The sequence below is a fragment of the Prunus avium genome, chromosome 3 (genome assembly GCF_965620075.1).
Source record: "Prunus avium chromosome 3, drPruAviu1.hap1.1, whole genome shotgun sequence".
Classification (NCBI taxonomy): Eukaryota; Viridiplantae; Streptophyta; class Magnoliopsida; order Rosales; family Rosaceae; genus Prunus; species Prunus avium.
In genome coordinates, this window is record NC_142286.1 from 805,337 (window position 1) to 823,754 (window position 18,418).

Here is an 18,418-nt window from a genome sequence, read left to right on the forward strand (position 1 = left end):
ATTTTCACAAACTGTAGGGCGATGTTTGAATTTATTGTAATTGTTGATATACAATACATATATAGCCCTCTTTTTATTGAAAAATTAAAAACTCCAAACTTTATTAAAATAACTTTTCAAAAAATTAAAAACCCAGCAGCCCCTCCCAAACCCGCCGCAACCCCAACGTCGCAGCAAGTAATTTCCCTCTCTCTCCCTCGGGGGTTTAATAATTCTGTCTAATGGCTACCGACGGATTCAGACGGCTACAGGTTTCTTCAGCTCCACCTCGAAAAATTAATGTCCAAAAATTTGCGGAATCACGAGCTCCGGAGCTTGAGACGCTCCATACAATTGTATCTGATAGAGTGAACAATGATTTCCGGTCTCGGAGAAGCAAGAGAAGAAGAACCACCGCGTACGACAATCAAGCAGCTAAAAAAAGATGCAGAAAGAAGCGGAAACTTGAACTTGTTGATCAGAGCAGCAATGCTTTGCCTCCAGAGAAAGACGAAAAGAATGTTCCTCGTCGCATTCGTCGGAGAACTGAGCTTAAAATGAACCTTGAAAACGGTTTCTGCACATCAGGGGATGGCACGAAGAGGCTTAGAACACATATTTGGCATGCGAAGAGGTTCACAATGACAAAACTTTGGGGTTATTACCTTCCCCTGGGTTTGCAGGGCAGGTAATGCATTACCAATTTACTTGTACATTTACTTTTTTTGTTGAATTATTGTTATATTTATTCATAAAATGAATGTCCTTAATGTAGAGGACGGGGGTCCAAAGCTGTCCTGAAGTGGTTCAAGGATGGAATGCTTGTGCATGATGCAAGCTATCATGTAGCTATCCAATTGGAGGGTCCGGAGGCAGGCATTTACTTTACTTTCTATCTTATAAATTTATTTCTCTCCTCTTTTTCCCCTTTTTTTCTGTTTTTCTTCCAAAGAATGAAAAAGTGTTGCAATATGTTCTTTTTCCTTACTACATTTTCATCTTATCTTATTTCATATGCATCCAGGATTCATTACTATCAGTGTTAGAAATGGTGATGGTGCCTTCTTCTTCATCAGCTTGTTCTGTTATTTCTGGTATCATATATGACAGTGCTATGGTAAGTTATCCAGTTGTATTTTTCTTGTAAGCGTAGATGACTTAAGATATTAATTTTCTGACCCCTTTTTTGCAGCTTCATCATTTGGGAGCACCTTTGTCAACCCCAGTTGCTCCTGTGACTTATATGTGGCGGCATTCTGGCCAACCAAGCGATGGATGTAATGGACTAGAGGGTACAGAGAACTCTTCTACCTTTCGCCAGCTTTGGGTGTGGATACATGCTTCTGTTCTCACTGAAGCCTATGATACTCTGAAATTAGCTTGCCAGAAAGAGGTACAAACGCTGAATCTCATCTGACTTCTCTTTGGAAGCATCTGGAGTCTGCGTCTAACTAAGTTTTTGTTTTTTTATCTTCTCTTGTTTTAACTATTACAAATCTTACAATAGACTGTAGTGGTACTGGTTTGGCATTTAATTTGTGAGCGAATAATGATTTGTTGCAATAAGAAAACTTTTGTCTACTTTCTTGCTCTCTATATGATATTCATGATAAGCCAACATTATTTTCAAATGCCATTCAAGTGGTTTATGTTCAGTGCTTTGTTGCAAAAGATTCGCCTCTAGTCTAGAGTTGGTAGATTTCATTTCAGAATAGAAAACTCATTACTGTTAGATGCTTACCGCATGTTCTCGATATATTATTTGCTGTTATTAACTCCATGCATTTTTATCTCAGATGGATAACAGGGGTATCTTGATTAACTGTTTCTCACTTGAGGGTCAACTTGCGAAATTAGAAGTAGTGGGATTAAAAGCATTTCAACTCCTTCAAAGGACATTATGCCCTACTACAAGGTGAGTTACGGAAAGAATTTGATTCATTTAACCAAATAATGAGGTTAAAGATGGCTAAAGGTGTTCTCTGACTGAACAGGACTAGAGATGATTCTTGGAATTTGATGAAACATTCAGTTTCTGAGGCCAAAGATGATTCCCAAGCTAAGATTATACTTGAAAAAGAGGACAGCATTCCTTCTCATGCAATCTTGTCTCTTAATGTCAAGGATCCTCGCACATTAACAGAGAAGGAAAAGATTGCATATGCTCCAGAATCAGGCTCTTCTAGTATACTAGGTGATGTTCTAGGAACTGAACGCAAAGAGCATGTTGCCTTTGGAAGATTTTCAGACGAGCCTGAAGGTAGTGGCATGCTTGGAGAAAAAAGTTTGTGGGACATTAGCAGTGGAGTAAGTCCTCCAGTGGAAGAGGAGGTTATTTGCAAGGAAAAACATGACCAGCATAAGAATTTCCTCTGCCTCGATGATTCGAGTTCAGGGGCACTAAATACTTCAACCAAGTCTCCATGCTCAAGATCTTGCCCTATTGTGCTGTTGAAAAATAATAATGGAAGGGGCTTGAATATTGGGTAAACTCCTTTTCTCCTCGCTTATTCTTCATTTAGCGTTATGTGGGTTAAATTAATTGCTGCATAATGTTATGTTCTTGTATTAATGCTAGCTCTTATGTTTGGGTTTCGGTGGACACAATGTCCTTTGAATTGTATGTTTGTATTTTTCCACTTGTTAATATATTATGTTTCTCGTAAGAAAAAAAGCTGTAGAGTCTCATGCTTTTTTGTGATTCAGGTTTTTTAACAAGGTCCATATCTATTTCTTATCTGAAGCATGAAAATCATGAGTTGAATGTTTACTGTTGGCTCTTTGTGCAATAATTGATAACTCATATTTGAAATTCTGAATTTTATGGGTAGCAGAATGTGACAATCAATTTTTCTGACCTGCCTTAAAATGGCATCAGTTCATCAATTTTTTCTATTGACTTTGATCTATTTATATAGTTACCTTAGAATTCAATCTCTTATTGCCTTACAGATGGTCTGTTGTCCTCCCCTTAAGCTGGGTCAGGGCATTTTGGATTTCTCTTGTCTCAAAGGGGGCTCATGCAATGGGTTTGAGAGAGAAGCACTTGATTTCAAGTGAAGTAAGCATGTGAACTTCGTATCTATAATATTTAATATCAGGTTGTCAAATGCCACATGTAAGTCTCCTCTATTTTGCAGGTGGGGTTGCCATATTTTCCTTCGGATTTTCCTGATTGCAATGCATATTTATGCCTCAAGGAAACTGAAGCTGTTGCCTCTAGCCTTAAAGAGGAACTTCGTCCTCCAGCTATAAGGCCTTTGAGGGTTCCCATTCTACCCCCATGGAACACTATCAGAGCTGCTTTAAACGAAGGATCCACTACCGTTGGAGAAGATGAAATTTTTAGGCAGGAAAATGGCGTCAGAAGCAATTCATCATCTAACTCAGACCGTGGACTTTCTGATCCTACATTAGCTGCCTGTCATGGTAATTCATTTGATGGTTCTGTAGCACGGACGTCTGTTTCACTGACAAAATTCTTGAATGAAATTCAAGGCTGTCATTTACGTCTATGTCCTCATGTGGCGGATAAGCAGACAAGTTTCACTAAGTTTATGAGGGATGAAAGCAAGCTTGGGCTGGCCCAAAATGGGATTAACAAATTGAAGAACAATCGTAAATTATGTTTTGTTAGGGTATTACTCCATGCTTACAAGGAAGGTTTTCTTGAAGAGGGAGCAGTCGTTTGTGCACCTCAACTGACTGACATATCAATGTGGAAGAGGTAGTCCTTTTTGCTTTGGACTTTTTATTCTGAAATTTTGTGATTTATTCCTTACATTGATATCCTATTTGCTTCTTATGGTTATATTTGCACTTGGCGGCGCTTGTAATTTCCTCCGTCTTTTATTTTCCAGTAGAGGTGTCTTGATGTGCTGGTGGTTGATAAGTTGATTGAATGTGTCTGCTCTAATGTGCCTGGACCATGATAAAGGCAGTATAGCTTGAGAGATATATTGACTTATGTTAGGTTATGCCTCATTACCATCAGAACTTGCCTTGTTGAAAGTTTACTGAAATTTAAATGCGACCATTGATAATTATAATCTTGGGAGTGGCTTGTAAGTTTTGAGCTATTTTTGAAAGATATTTATCTGTATTTCATAGTAATATCCATGCTGCAGACCAATAATTTAAAGCCTTTTAAATATAAATAAATAAATAAATAAAATAATAAAGCAACGTGTGTGTCTTGCAGGTCAGAGAGTTTCGATGGAGGACTTCAAATGCATCAAACAGCTGTGACATCGTACTTCAAAGAGCAATCTTCTGGTAAGTGGGAACTCCAAATACCAGAGGACACTGTTGGTAGAGAATCTCATCGTTGGCCAATAGGCTTTGTCACCACTGGTTTTGTTCGAGGGAGGTTAGTTTACAGTCCTGCTACATCACAACTCCCAGCTTTTGTTTCTATTGTTCTATACATTTATTTTTTTGTCTTGACTATGTCGCATTGAATTTTATATGCAGCAAGAAGCCGGTAGCAGAAGCTTTTTGTGAGGCAGTTGTACTTAATCGTCTTCGAGAGGAACAATGGGATTTGAAGCCAGCAAAGCAAAGACGGAAGGAAATTTATGTCCTTGTCAGGAATTTGAGATCTTCAGCATATAGACTTGCTCTTGCCACCATTGTTCTGGAACATCAAGAAGAAGACGTGGAATTCATGTGAACTGCTGCAAACTGTGGAGAGAGAGCATAGATTTTTTGTTTTCTGAAGTATCAGCAATCTCCGATATGCTTATCAAATGCCCTTTTTTTATTTAAAATCTAACCAACTCAAAAAGTTGTGATTTAGTTTCCAAAAAAAAAAAAATTTGGCATTATCTTTCCACAGATTATGGTATTTTTCATTCTGGGTTTTCTACAATTTTCATCACAATTGTTTTGGACAATACAATTCAGACCAAAACAAAACTCGAAAGATTTTGTTACACCATCTAAAGGTAGCATCATGTATACCAATAATTCTTTTTTTAAATAGGACCTTATAAAAGGTTGAAATTGAAACTCTTTGCAAAAGCAAATCTATCCTCGAAAGTCGGTTCTACCAGGAATTTACACCTCAACAAATAATTGCATTACATAAAATTTAAAACAAAGAATCTGAAATCATTAAGGAACGAAGTAATTATGATAATACATTTTACAAATAATAATAGTCGACAAATACAGCTCCCTCAAGGGGTGAGATGCAGCAACAGATCCAGGGATCCTTACAGCCTACAAAAGTCCAATTAAAACAGAACTTGTTACCGCGAAACAAATAAAAGTTGATCAATTAAGTACCATGACTTCAATATAGGTCACACAACCACACAGGTAAGATTAAATTCAGACAATGATATCAGCATACTCAAACTTCATGCACATGCACAAGGGTAGAGGGATAAAAGGAGAAGAGACTTCATCTCTAACAAAAGCTGAATATATCTGTACATGCAAAATGTACTGCAAATGTGGCATTGGAAACATCGATTGTCATGCTTAGAGTTAAAAGCAAAAGCATGCCTATCGAAGAAAAATATGCATACCTGCATACTTGCATATTGATACGACAGTAGCCGCATCAAAGAAAAGACGTTGTCCCAACCTAGGTGCCCCAACTTATGCAATCATAAGGTATATGCACTCTTAAAGAACACTAAAGTTAAAGATTCCAATGTATAATTTAAAGAAGTGAAAATGCGTTAAAATCATAGGGGCCTGTTCAATGCAGTTAATCTACTCAGGGGAAACCCTTTCAAGCAAACTCTCAAGCTCGGGGCTTATTTCAATATCTTCTTCCTTCAATCTTTGACGCATCTCAGGATCCAATTTTCCGGCAGCTATGTAAGTCTTAAGCAACAAATAATACTCATTGGAACTGAGGCAATTTAGACGCTTCAGAATCTTGCAAAAGTTCTCAGCACTTTCAACATCTTTCTTTTCTTCAAAATACTTAAAAAATGTACTTGTGGTATCTGGGGATGGACGCCATTCCTCATCCACGGATTCTGAAACAGCCGCTCCCAAATAGCTAACAGCCAAATCCACCTGACAGTTTTTCAAGAAGTAAACCATGAACATTTCCCGAGCCTTAAAGAAAGGCCCTTTAGTCCTCTTACAGGCATCTGCAAAGACCAATGCTGCTTCTTCATACATGTCCTGACTGAGGTAACCACGTATAGCAGTATTTGCCAGTCGCATATCATAACTGGAGCATTTGCACTCCCATTCCTCAAAACATTCTTTCAAGCCCTCAATATCGTTTAGCTTACAGAGGGCCTGAAGCATGAGAAGATAGCTCATATTGTTGGTTGCTGGGAAAGCTTCCTTGAGCGATTCCCATACCCTTTTGACCTCACCTAGATTAGAAGTGCAGCCATAGAGGCTAATCAAGAAATGGTATGTATGGCGCTGCTTCAGGGGTTTCATCATTTCCTCCGACTTTTTAAGGGCTAGCTCAGCCTTGTCAAAAATCTTAGCCTTTACATAAATCGCAGCCAGGTTACTATACGTTGACCAACTGCATTGGTTTCCATCTTGTTTTCGCATCTCGTCCAGGACTCTTTCTACTCCTTCAAAATCGTTTAAAGACGCAAAGCTCTGCATCCAGATGTTATACGTAAATGTGTCCAGAGGGATGTTCCTCTGCTTCATTTCTTGCACTAAAGGAGCCACTTTCTCTGGTTGCTGCTTTCTCATATGCATAGACATGAGATTGTTAAAGACCAAAGAAGAGGAAGCAAACTCCAACTCATCCATCGTCTCATAAAGAGCCAATGCCTTTTCTTCCATCAGTTCCTTGCAATAACAGTTCAAAAGGGCTCCGTAAGTAAATCGATCCTTTAAAGACGGGGATAGGCCGCTGAAGTAATCCTCAGCTGCCTCTATCCCTTTCACTTTGGACGTAAGATCCAAACGTATGGCAAAGTCAGCTCTCGAGTAATTCATTTTCCTAAACTCCATCCATTCCATTATCTGCACTAATAAAAACCAAATAACAAGAAAACAAACTACTAGTCACTACCTTGAAATCTATTAACCAAGCAATAAGCAATGAGCAATGGAATTCAAAATAAGATCGATTGGAATTGAAACACCTAAAACTCCATAAAATAGCACCAAAATTTGTCAGTAATTTTGAATTTAAGATGAAAATTAAGCAAATAAGAAGGAGAAGGATAGAAGCGGAAATAGGCCTAACCTCTAAGGCATGCTGGAACTTGCGGTACTTGCGGAGCTCCTTGATGCATCTCTCGAGCTCGTACTTCTTCAACATTCTGCCCTCCATAATGTACTGATTTAACGTCTTTGCCACGCTGCCTCCGGTGGCTCCCAAAGCCGATAGCCTCCGGTACAGCCTATTGGGATTTCCAGGCTGACTCCGCGCCGACTCCGTCGCAGCCTCAACCGCCGTGCAAAGCTTCCTCACCAGCCAAGTGCCGGCGGATATCGAGCGGCTAGAATTCATTTTCGTCAGAGTAAATTCTCTCTGCCTCAAAGCCAAGGGTTTTGGTAGGGTTTAACAAATCGGTATTTCTGTTAGGATTTAATTTTAAACCTTGCTTCAAATTGGGTGGATTCAAGACGCTGCGTTTTGCGTTGCCATCTTTCTTATTTAAACGAGCCGGGTCATGGGTTGAGGCCCAGACCCGGCCCTGATTGATTACTGAGAGACAAGTCCCAAGTTCCAAGCTTTTGGAATTTCATCTCCGGAAAATGAAGGCTTTGGCTGCTGTTCGTCCCCGAAGCATTTGCTCATTGCCTCCGCAGTCCTTACCCAAATCTCAGAATCTCCGAAGCCAACGCTTTCGGGTCTCGTCCTCTTTGGTGGGATTTCTTGTTTTTGTTTTGGAAATTCTAATTTTTTATGTTTTATTAATTAATTATTATGCAGATAAAAGAGCCTCAGTCAGAAATACAGGCGAAGCAAGAGAAGAAGGGTGGAGTGATGGATGAAGTGTTTCTGAATTTGTTTAGGAAGAAAATGGTGGAGGAAGTTGGATGGGATTCCGGAAAACCCGGATATGATGGACTCATTGAAGTTGCAAACCGGCTTATGCTCAAAAGTCCAACCAATTCTCACACTAAAGAAGCTGCGGTACTCACTCACTACTCTACTCTCTTTTTTCAGGACTTATTTACATATTATCTCGAATACGTAAATAAGAACTTCTATTTTTCTGCCGATGACAGTTTGATATATGTGTAAAAAGTTGTGTTATATATGAATTAATTTTACATATGTGCCAATTTGTGATTTGCGAAATGTCTCCTTCAAAGCAAGCAATCTCCTTTCTTTTCAGCTGCAAATATAAGTGACATGTGTAGTGAATTGGCTCAATAAAAACACAAAAAAGAAAAATTGTATGAATTTTTCACGCGTGTCAGAGTGTGATTTGTTTTCTTAGTACATTTAGTAGATGATGATGATGGTGGCCATTAGTGAGTGTTGTTGTATGGTTTGTTGTGCTTAATTGGCAGGTGAGAATACTGAGATCCCTGTTTCCACCAATGCTGCTACAACTTTATAAATTGCTAATAGCACCCATACAAGGCGGAAAAGTAGCTGCCATCATGGTTGGTCTGTATTTCCTATTCCTCACTCATTTCATATATTATTATTATTATTATTATTTATCCTTGCATATATATATATGTATATGTGATATGTTTTGAACTGAAGCAAGGGTGACTGCAATTACTTGTGAATGGCTCATGGGACCCTGTACTGTTAATTCTGTCGACTTGCCAGACGGCACCTCGTGGAATAGTGGGGTGAGTGGCGGCCAGTCTGGTCACCTATGATATCCAATATGTATTTCTTCTTTTTTTCTTATGTTTTAAGCTAAGCTCCTCAGATAATGAATGGTTATGGGATGGGAGGGTTTAGGTGTTTGTAGAGAAATGCAAGTACTTGGAGCAAAGCAAATGTGTCGGAATTTGTGTGAATACTTGTAAGCTTCCTACTCAGGTCAGTAATTCTATTTTAAAGTTTTCTGTCAAACGCTAGCCGAAAGAAGAAAAACGGTTTTGGTTATGTAGAGGAGGTGATTCTAATTGCATAAAGATGGTTGCTCTAGGCCTTCATGAAAGATTACATGGGTGTTCCTTTAGTGATGGAGCCAAACTTCAGCGACTATAGCTGCCAGGTTAACCCAATACCTCTCTCTACACACTCATCATTTCAACATATTGATTCTCCAGCATTTAACTCTCTATTGAACTCCCAATATAGCAGTTTAAATTTGGGATTCTCCCTCCGCTTCCTGAAGATGATGCTACTCTCAAGGAGCCGTGCTTGGACATCTGCCCTAACGCCACACGACGCAGAGAATTCACCAGAAACATTAATGTACAGCAATGCCCCAAGGCATGAACACTGCAGCATTCATTTGCAACTGGAGATACATATATATCATACTACTAGATTTGAAAGGATGTCTCTTATGGACATAACTGGATAGTTGTGCAGCTCCTTTCTTGTATCTAAAAGTCTGCTGCTGTAAATAACCATAGCCAATTGAAAATAGGCTTGCAAAAAGATCTCTCATGTCAAAATTTCCTTTCTTTGGTAACAACTTCTTCTAGGCCAAGGAACATTTTTATCCTGTGTCGTATATTGATACTAGGGGTGGGCATCTAAAACCGAAATACCGAAACCATACCCTAACCAAACCGTACCATACCGATTTCATACCGTTTCATTCGGTACCGATTAATATTCGGTACCGTACCGTACCGTACCGTACCAATAGAGTATGGTATAGTAGCGGTATCAAGTATTTGGTACCGATCAATACCGTACCGTACCGAAAACTATTCATATATATAATTTTCTATTGAATATGTTGATGGATATTGCATATGTTGATTAGGATTTGGTTGATTTGGATATTGAATATGTTGATGGATATTGAATATGTTGATTAGGATTTGGTTGATTTGGATATTGAATATGTTGATTAGGATTTGGATATTGATAATTGAATATGTTGAATCTTTGAATTTGTAACTTTTTTTTTCTTTTTTTTTTTTGGTCAAGGAGCTATATTCATTAATAGTGGGAAACATTACAAATTGAGAAAACTCAATTCAAAAGGCAGCCCAACACCAACAAATAAAGGCCCAAAGATACAAAACCAAATAAATAACATAAGCCCATAAACTATTAAACAAAGAAACCCTAGATCTAGAACACATGAGCAGCCGCACAGAGCGTTTTTTAACTTAGGCATCACTTATTTTGGTAAATGAATATGTTGAATATTGAATTGTTTCATTTTTTAGTTGTGTCATTTTTGTACCGAAATGGTACCGATACCGTACCGATACCGACACGGTACGGTATGGTACGGTACCAATTTTGACAAACGATAATCTCATACCGTACCATACCGATTTAAATTTCCGGTATTGGTAGCGGTACGGGCTCAATACTGTACCATACCGTACCGTGCCCACTCCTAATTGATACTAGAAGATTGTAATCAAACAAGAAAATAGGACGTATGTTTTCTATTTTTTTGTAATTATATTTGTTCAATGAGAATTAATTGGTTTTTGTGAATTCTCAAATTGCGTTTGTGGGACTTTCCTGATGTGTTTTTGACCAAATGACAGAGAAGTTTATGTACCAGATTTAGGGCATCTCTTGTTTACATTTTTTTGTCAAACCATTTTCATTCACATATATGACGCTAATGATGTTAAGCTGACGAGTAACTATTTTTATTTTAACACTAATCTTGAAAATTACTAGTACCAGAAAATTTTTCTTGCAACCGGAATAACATTGTTTTGTTACCACTGGCCAATAATGCAATAACACGGAGAAAAGTTTGCGTGTCATTGCGCTATTGACCGGAGATAGCAAAAAGTGGTATCCCCATTGCATGAAAGTTTCACTCTACTCATACAAACTCATGAGGATCTTTTCAAAAATGATTATAATGTTACAACCAGTCGTGATTTGTGTCCTTAAACAAATACAGATAAACCGTTAGTAATTGAAGGCTTAAATTCATTCGAGGTTTTAAACCATTTAAAGTTTATGGTTTAAAACCAATTTGCTAATTTTAGTATTTCTATTTTGGGATAACCAACTTGTATATAAACATGAATTCTGAAAAAAAAAAATATATATATATATAGATAAGCAAATTAATTTACAAAACAACTAAATTGCTAACATTAGGGTTGTACAGAAAAACAAATCATATGTACTCTGCATCTTCCTACTCAACAACCTCTCTATTTAAAAATTTAAAAAAAAAATAGAACATTGGGCACACATGAGATACCGTTTGTATAAAGCACTTCATCTGCAGCACTCTTTCCTTTCCTTTTTTAACATTTAATTTTGGGACAAGTAATTTCCTTGATCTGCAACAGCATGAAAAAGAAATAGAGGCATGACTAGTCTTGCAGAGAGTCTAATTGAGGCCATTTTATTTGAAATCAAGAAGTGGATGTACAGTCCAATACAAAGCAAGGTTTGCTGCAAACCAATACACATGAAATAAAAGAATGGGGCACACACAAAAGAATCTGTCAAACTATTTTACCATAAGTGGTACATGCATAAAAGATCATCCACTATTTGTGCAGCAAGTCAATCCAGTTCACTAAATTATCTTTTTTAACTTAAAAACACAATGAGAAATTGACTAAATTGATTGATCTAGCTGCAGAAGCCAATTTCTGAGTGAAGTAAAAAGTACAAGCATACACCTTTAGTAACCAAAAATAAAAAATAAAAATAGAACTTACCAAGATCAACATAATACAGGCATATCAGGACTTGATCTACAACAAAAACAAGAGTTCTCATTTATGTGAGAGTGGTGTTCTTCAACTGTATGACTAACAGTCCCAACCAGAGCGCCTCCGACGTTCTCTAGGTTTATCTCTAGAACTGCAATAGAGACAACAAATGAACCTGATCAGCACCACAATTAAATACGTGCAAACATGGACAACTCTAACTGAAGTGTAAACCAGAACATCGTATTAACCTTTCAGAAGGCTTCTGACTTGCATTTTCTCCAGAGTTCTGAGAAGATATGTTTACGACTGATGTAGGAGCAGGAGTAACTGTATTCGTTGCCGGAGTTCTATATATGTCCCCACCAATGGAGCCACCCGATACAAATCCTCTTAATGCTGGTCTCTGGGGAACACTAGAGCTGTTACCTGAACCCTGACTTGGAGAGTTTGATGCAGCAGCAACAAACTTGGTCTTGAACTGAGACATCATTCCTGTCCTCAGAGAAGTTACTGCAGCAGATCGACTAGTAGGAGTATGAGATGAAGAATTATTGGATTCCGAATTATATCCAATACCCAGACCATAATCCACCCCACGCACACCTCGACCGCCGCCGCTGCCGCCGCCTCCGCCACCACCACCACCGCCCCTCCCTCTACCCTTCTTTCCACCTGCAGAACCCATACACTATAATCATTTGAAATGATAGAAAAGGCTAATATAATATGTAATGGGCCCCCTACAAGAACCCAGTAAAAGTGAGTATCCTTATCTTGCAAAAGCATCTAAAGAAATAGCAGCTATAATATGATCAAAATTTATACCTCCTTTTCTTGAATCACGTTTAGACCTGAATCTGCCATCCTGATAAATTACAGGGTAAATCCCATTAAAATAGAGCATGTAAGATCTCATACTAACATCTACGATAATACAAGAAACATAGTAAGGGAGAGTATCAGAAGTTCCACACAGGAGACAATGCCACCCTCAATAAAACATAGAGATGCACATACACATCGGAGATAGAAACTGATATTACTCACACACACAAAAAAAACAAACAAACAAACAGCATGAATAGTATTGTAGTGTACGACAGATACGAAACACAGCTACAGGACAGGTAGAAAACAAACATTAAAATCCTACGGCCAGAACTGAGGACATTCTGCATCAATGGCTCTTGAAATGTAAAACTACGTAATATTAGTGCATGTGGAACCATATGATAACTGGTGCATTAATGTCTAATAATATGTGATAATATACTAACGGCTAGTTTCTACACGAGCCTAGGAGGTACAGCCTTAAATAGGACTCTCTCCTGCATTTGTTAACACTCGCTTCTTATTTTAAAGGGGCCTGCATAATCCGCTTTAACATAAAACACAGCACTACGCTAACACCCCACTACATAATAAGTCCCTAAAATATTCTCTAGATAGGACTAAGCTTGAGCTTTCAATTAATCTCTATTCTTCAATCCACGCATACACCCCAAGAACTCTTTGTAATGTAGAACTGGTTTACAAGTCAAGATGGGAGCACTACAAACCGTCTAACTATCAAAACTAGGCACTTTTTCAGCAACGGGTAATCTTGACAATATTAAACCAACGATCCATACAGCCCTGTAATTCCAACGACATACTAAAGCTTTTCAAAATGTGGTCTTGAACGACTAAACAGTTCATCAAATCTCAAAGTGCACTACTAATCAGGACCAACCTATGCACCTATATAATGGAGTGCACATAAATATAGTTTATTTATGAGACAGACACTTGCAGATGTACTTATCTAGATATTGCATTAAAAGAGAACATGTCTATATCTAATAACTTGTATTTACCTGGACTCAGAACATAATGCATTATTAGGATTGCAAAACTGGTTATAGCCACCAGCTCTAAAACTAAAAGAAACTAACATAGGCGGATGCATGCATAAACTGAATATATAAGCCATTACAATATGTTAATAGTACTACGAAATTACCTTCATTGCAAGGTCCATGAGCTCCGTGGAGACATTCTGACCAGCAGCAACCAAGCTATTAACCAATTCACCAGCAAACCGTGCCTCTTTCTGAGTTATAAGAGTGTATGCAGTCCCATCTTTATCACCAGCACGACCTGTTCTACCAATTCGATGGACGTGCATGTCCATGTCTTTTGCAATATCAAAGTTCACAACTGACTTAATTGACTTGATGTCAAGACCACGAGCAGCAACATCAGTTGCAATAAGAACATGGTAAATGCCAGATTTAAATTTTTGCAAAATATCCATCCGAGATGCCTGGTCCTTGTCACCATGCAGAGCTGTGACTTTAAAACCTTTCTGGGAAAGCTGTGATTCGATCTCATCCACTGCAGCTTTTTTTGAAGCAAATACTAAAACATCACCCTCATCGATCATTCCAGGTAACTTCTCAAGAAGCCAGGGCAACTTCTCAGCATCAGAAGGAATTACATGAACAACCTGAGTGATATCCTCATTGGCCATTCCCACCTCACCCACTGTAACTCTTATTGGATCAGAGAGAATCTCCCTGGCCAACTTTTCAACTTTACGGGGCATTGTCGCAGAAAAGAGCAATGTCTGTCGGTCTGGCCGAATCTGACCAACAATAGACCTAATTTGAGGCTCAAACCCAAGGTCAAACATCCGATCAGCCTCATCAAGTACTAGGTAAGTTGCTCTTAGCATCGTCAGTGCCTTCATTTTAAGCATGTCTATCAATCTCCCAGGAGTAGCAACAACTATCTCACATCCTGCCTTAAGTTCTTTAAATTGATCAAGCTTAGACATTCCACCGTATACAGCAGAGACACGTATCCCATGTGATTTGGCAAATTTCTTGGCCTCTAAGTATATTTGGTGCGCCAGTTCTCTAGTAGGTGCACATATCACTCCAATAGGACCCTCTTCTTTCTGAAGTTCCGGCTGATCCATAATGTGGACTATCATAGGAAGGACAAAGGCGGCAGTCTTTCCAGAACCAGTTTTTGCAATACCGATGATATCTCTCCCAGAAAGAACTATGGGTAGAGCTTGGCACTGTATAGGTGTAGGCTTTTCATAATCTTGTTTCTTTATTGCACTCATGAGCTGTGAAGAAAATCCACACTCTTCAAATGTCTTAAGTGGTCTGGGTACATCAAAACCCGACGCACGGATGGCCAAGCTCTTCTTGTACTCAGCAACATCCTCCTCGCTCATCCCTAAATAAGGAAAACAAAACATGAGTTAATAAGTCTTCATTATGGAAAATCTGCCCATAAACCATCCTTCCAATTCAAATTTCTACTTAAGAACTTCTACCAATCAAATATTTTCATTGTCATTCAAATTTAAAATATTTTAAGTACATTTCTACTAAATTCAGACCAACTAATTGAAATATTAAAAAAGAAACAAACTTCTCAGTCGCTTGATTGGAATTTACCTGAAATTGACTCTTTCTCCTCGTAAAAATCCTTATTAAAGGGCTCGTAGTCGATCGAACTATGATCGAGAGCGGCAATCGGCTCAATTTTCCTCTTGTCCAGAACAATGGGATTATCATCCGAATCGTACTCCAACATCCCCGCATCGACCGCCTTCGCAGCCGCATAGACCTCCTCGTCGGAGTCGTATCCAGCGTGTAACGCATCGGAGGCCAGCGTCAGAGTCACGTCCTTCTTGGCCCTCAAAAAACTCTCCATAGGATCATCCTCCTCATCGTCCTTGTACTTCTCAGCCTTCTCTTTCGGCTTCGGCGGCGGCGCCGACCTTACCTCCTCGTGAATGCTCTCCATGAAAGCGTCAAGAGGGTCAATTTCATCATTTTCGCCGCCACCACCACCTTCGTCGTGATTGTTGTTATTGCCAGGGTCCTTGGAACCATCGTTATCGTCGTAATCAATGTTGTCAAGGTCGGTGTCTTCGTAGTTATCGTGGCTTTGTCCGCGCGACGAAGGAGGCACGTAGAGTCGCTGAGGCGCTTGCTGGGACCGCTCGAAGTTGAAAGTCGATTGCTTGTTTATGCCAAAGCCTTCGAATCCGAATTTTCTCTTCGACATCTTTGAAAATTTGTAAGGTTTTGTTGCAGTGAAGAAAACCCTAAATTGGTATGTGTGTGTGAGAGAGAGAGCTTGTAAAGGATAAACCCTAGGTCTAGGGTTTGGAATTGGTTGGGGGTTTCAGCTCTGACGAGATAGGAAGAGCGGGTTTAACGAGAAGTAAGCCGGAGGGGGCCAACGGTCGCCGACTATCAACTAAGATTTGGGATCGGGCTAGATGGTTCCGGGTCGGGTGCTCATTGGGTCCTGATCGACATTTTTGTATCGGATATCTTTTCTTTTGGGATTCGTTACGTTATTGGGCTTTCTTTTCTTAGCCTGGGCCAGGCCCAATTTCTTTAGGTAAAATTATCCATTAATTTTTTTTTCAAATAAAATAACAATTACACCAATTTGTAAAATTATTGCAATGGTTATCATTCAATGGTGTAAGTGTTATTTTATTTGAAATGGTGATTTTATTGGCACCCCAAAATTTGCTGTTTGCACCCCACATTCTCTTTACACCCCACTGAATTTTAGTAAAATTTTAAATTACTCACTACACCCCATTTTTCTTTCTAAATTGCCCTCATGAACCCCATTGCTTAACTTACTATGTAAATCCCACCGAAATCATTACCTTATTTCAGTGGTAGTCCTCCGAATTTGTTTCCATTTTTCAGTTGTAGTCTACTAGAGACAATGTACGTAGTTCCACATCGACATATTGTAAGAAGTAAGGGCACTCCCTCACCTATAAAAGGAAGTCACTCTTCACTTTAAAATGATCCTCTCTCTTCTTCCCCTTATTTTTAGGACCAACCTCTTGTACAATGTAAACAACTATTATTATAGTGAGAGCATTTCTATTTGAACGTAGCACATTCAAGTGAACTACTTACATCTATGTTTTTTGCATGCTTACACACACCTGCTAAAGAGCGTTGCCGATTCACATATCATCCATCAAATACATATCACCCTAAGTTATGTCCAATTTTGGGCTATCAACAATCTCTAATTAGTCATTACAACAATTAGTTTATAAAAAGCAAACTAAATGCAGAGGTGTTTTTACAACAGGTATAGGAGGCAACACATGTTCAGGATGATCATCCTCATTATCACTGGCGGACCCATAATTTTTTTAGCGGAGGTGCAATATTGACTAAGTATGAAAAATGATTTTTCGGAATAATCATTTTCTCAAGATAATTTTTGGCGGCTTTTATTCCTTACACATCAAATAAGAAAACCTAATTTTATGGGATTTTAGTATGAAGTATATATTTACTTAATGAGCCATCATTTTTAGCATAAATCGTATTTTGCACTAAAACCGATTTTTCATATTTTGATTTTTTGGTTATTTGATTTTCTAGTATTTTTATTTGAATCCAAATGGGGGTACTTCCTTATTTACATTGTAAACTTAAGTAAATGGAGTAATATAAGAATAAATGAAAGCACCTTATTGCGCCTTAATAGGTCCGCCACTGCTCATTATCAAAACTCATATTTATAACAACTGGAGGGGCCTCCTCTTTTGGTCGTCCATAACCAGTGAGATTAACTAAAGCATATAAAATTGAACTTAAAATTGATAAAAGCCTATTCACCCTGGCAACCAACTCACACTCTTGCTACTACTTTGATAGCGGCACGAACCTCCACGATTGTCAATCACCACCAAGACACGAACACTCCAATAAAGAGAATAATATGATATGGGTGCTATGTTGATTATATTCACAAGGAACAATCTAATCAATCTAACGATGTTATGCTCAGTGAACTCTCGAAAAGATATGGAAAATCTCAAGAGTTCATAAAAATTAACTCAATCAAAACAAGGGTTTTATGCACAAGGCCAATTTTAGAATATGTGAGTTGTTAATTCTATGTCTACTAAAACAAGGTATTTATATTACTTAAAACTTGTTTAGGTTAAGACTAGGAAGATGTTATTAAAAAAAAGGTGGTTTTTTCTTTTTCTATAAAATTCTTATTCAAATACTTAGATATAAATAATATATATATATAGCTTAAATAGTAAAGTAAAATAAAGAGACAAACAAATAAATAAATAAAAGTTAAGATTAAGAAAGCAAGCCTGGTATAGTGAAAGCACGTCAAAGATGCTGTCCTAAAGCCTTTGTAGCCTCCCTACGTGCAGGTAATGACGGTCTACAAGACTCCAAGATACGACCCCAATACGCAGGCTTAAGGTCCGCTATGAGCACGTTCACAGTCGGATAGAGATTTCCAAGCCACAGAACCGTTGCCCAAAAATAATATAGAAAGTAGGGAATATATGAAAGTATGAGAATAGAGAAATCTGATTGTGGTGTATTGAAATGTGAAGGAGGAGTGGCCTTTTATAGGCATCCAAAACTCGTAACCTCCATACACATTTAACCAGAAAAGTTGGTGCAATGAATAGAAAATAAAAACTGAAAATTAAGCAATTTGTAACTCCCATAATAAATAAAAGAAAACAACCAAAATTAAAACAGAAAATAAAACATTAAAATTTAAAATCCTTTCAAATAATAACAGAAGATGTAAAAAGACCCAATATAATTAGGACAAAGATTCCTAGAAGAAACACGTGAAAATAAAAACATGAAAA

At 38.2% G+C, this 18,418-nt stretch overlaps 4 protein-coding genes across 9 annotated transcripts; 2 read left to right on the top strand and 2 right to left on the bottom strand.

The window, feature by feature from the left end:
• Positions 1 to 82: 82 nt before the first annotated feature.
• Positions 83 to 4,911, top strand: POP1 (ribonuclease Ps). Of its 2 annotated transcripts, XM_021956995.2 has the most exons (10): positions 83 to 667; positions 755 to 851; positions 1,004 to 1,096; positions 1,172 to 1,372; positions 1,776 to 1,894; positions 1,974 to 2,465; positions 2,932 to 3,040; positions 3,120 to 3,706; positions 4,181 to 4,348; positions 4,453 to 4,911. In XM_021956995.2, exons 1-10 carry the CDS (start codon positions 222 to 224, stop codon positions 4,649 to 4,651), a joined length of 2,511 nt encoding a protein of 836 aa, XP_021812687.1. In that variant the 5' UTR covers positions 83 to 221; the 3' UTR covers positions 4,652 to 4,911. The 2 variants fall into 2 exon arrangements, with proteins under 2 accessions (XP_021812687.1, XP_088106534.1); XM_088250408.1 differs by lacking the exons at positions 4,181 to 4,348; positions 4,453 to 4,911 and adding an exon at positions 3,840 to 4,089.
• A 159-nt stretch (positions 4,912 to 5,070) lies between these two features.
• On the bottom strand, positions 5,071 to 7,510 carry LOC110755765 (pentatricopeptide repeat-containing protein At1g02370, mitochondrial). 2 transcript variants are annotated; one of them, XR_002526533.2, is made up of 3 exons: positions 7,169 to 7,510; positions 5,514 to 6,942; positions 5,071 to 5,202 (listed from the first exon to the last, which is right to left on the bottom strand). XR_002526533.2 is itself a non-coding variant. In XM_021957037.2 (2 exons), exons 1-2 carry the CDS (start codon positions 7,433 to 7,435, stop codon positions 5,704 to 5,706), a joined length of 1,506 nt encoding a protein of 501 aa, XP_021812729.1. In that variant the 5' UTR covers positions 7,436 to 7,510; the 3' UTR covers positions 5,071 to 5,703. The 2 variants fall into 2 exon arrangements, 1 of the variants encoding a protein (XP_021812729.1); XM_021957037.2 differs by having other exon boundaries at positions 5,071 to 6,942.
• Positions 7,511 to 7,629: 119 nt separating this feature from the next.
• Positions 7,630 to 9,836, top strand: LOC110755766 (beta-carotene isomerase D27). Of its 3 annotated transcripts, none has more exons than XM_021957040.2 (7): positions 7,630 to 7,779; positions 7,862 to 8,065; positions 8,449 to 8,548; positions 8,651 to 8,742; positions 8,858 to 8,938; positions 9,048 to 9,116; positions 9,203 to 9,836. In XM_021957040.2, exons 1-7 carry the CDS (start codon positions 7,684 to 7,686, stop codon positions 9,341 to 9,343), a joined length of 783 nt encoding a protein of 260 aa, XP_021812732.1. In that variant the 5' UTR covers positions 7,630 to 7,683; the 3' UTR covers positions 9,344 to 9,836. The 3 variants fall into 3 exon arrangements, with proteins under 3 accessions (XP_021812732.1, XP_021812730.1, XP_021812731.1); XM_021957038.2 differs by having other exon boundaries at positions 7,633 to 7,794; XM_021957039.2 differs by having other exon boundaries at positions 7,637 to 7,794; positions 9,206 to 9,836.
• A 1,251-nt stretch (positions 9,837 to 11,087) lies between these two features.
• On the bottom strand, positions 11,088 to 16,016 carry LOC110755729 (P-loop containing nucleoside triphosphate hydrolases superfamily protein). 2 transcript variants are annotated; one of them, XR_015834629.1, is made up of 6 exons: positions 15,189 to 16,016; positions 13,736 to 14,964; positions 12,559 to 12,598; positions 11,982 to 12,405; positions 11,737 to 11,881; positions 11,088 to 11,349 (listed from the first exon to the last, which is right to left on the bottom strand). XR_015834629.1 is itself a non-coding variant. In XM_088250939.1 (5 exons), the coding sequence occupies exons 1-5, from the start codon at positions 15,802 to 15,804 to the stop codon at positions 11,830 to 11,832; spliced, it is 2,361 nt and encodes a 786-aa protein (XP_088107065.1). In that variant the 5' UTR covers positions 15,805 to 16,016; the 3' UTR covers positions 11,516 to 11,829. The 2 variants fall into 2 exon arrangements, 1 of the variants encoding a protein (XP_088107065.1); XM_088250939.1 differs by lacking the exon at positions 11,088 to 11,349 and having other exon boundaries at positions 11,516 to 11,881.
• Between the last annotated feature and the right edge of the window lie 2,402 nt (positions 16,017 to 18,418).

Coding starts and splice junctions, on each gene's coding strand:
- LOC110755729 (XM_088250939.1), bottom strand. CDS start 15,804: ATGTCGAAGAGAAAATTCGGATTCGAAGGCTTTGGCATAAACAAGCAA. Junction 14,965..15,188: donor GGAGAAAGAGTCAATTTCAG/GTAAATTCCAAT, acceptor TTCCTTATTTAG/GGATGAGCGAGGAGGATGTT. Junction 11,882..11,981: donor AGTCAGAAGCCTTCTGAAAG/GTTAATACGATG, acceptor TCTCTATTGCAG/TTCTAGAGATAAACCTAGAG.
- POP1 (XM_021956995.2), top strand. CDS start 222: ATGGCTACCGACGGATTCAGACGGCTACAGGTTTCTTCAGCTCCACCT. Junction 1,097..1,171: donor TCATATATGACAGTGCTATG/GTAAGTTATCCA, acceptor CCTTTTTTGCAG/CTTCATCATTTGGGAGCACC. Junction 4,349..4,452: donor ACTGGTTTTGTTCGAGGGAG/GTTAGTTTACAG, acceptor TTTTATATGCAG/CAAGAAGCCGGTAGCAGAAG.
- LOC110755766 (XM_021957038.2), top strand. CDS start 7,684: ATGAAGGCTTTGGCTGCTGTTCGTCCCCGAAGCATTTGCTCATTGCCT. Junction 8,066..8,448: donor CTCACACTAAAGAAGCTGCG/GTACTCACTCAC, acceptor CTTAATTGGCAG/GTGAGAATACTGAGATCCCT. Junction 8,549..8,650: donor AGTAGCTGCCATCATGGTTG/GTCTGTATTTCC, acceptor TTTGAACTGAAG/CAAGGGTGACTGCAATTACT.
- LOC110755765 (XM_021957037.2), bottom strand. CDS start 7,435: ATGAATTCTAGCCGCTCGATATCCGCCGGCACTTGGCTGGTGAGGAAG. Junction 6,943..7,168: donor AGTTCCAGCATGCCTTAGAG/GTTAGGCCTATT, acceptor TTATTAGTGCAG/ATAATGGAATGGATGGAGTT.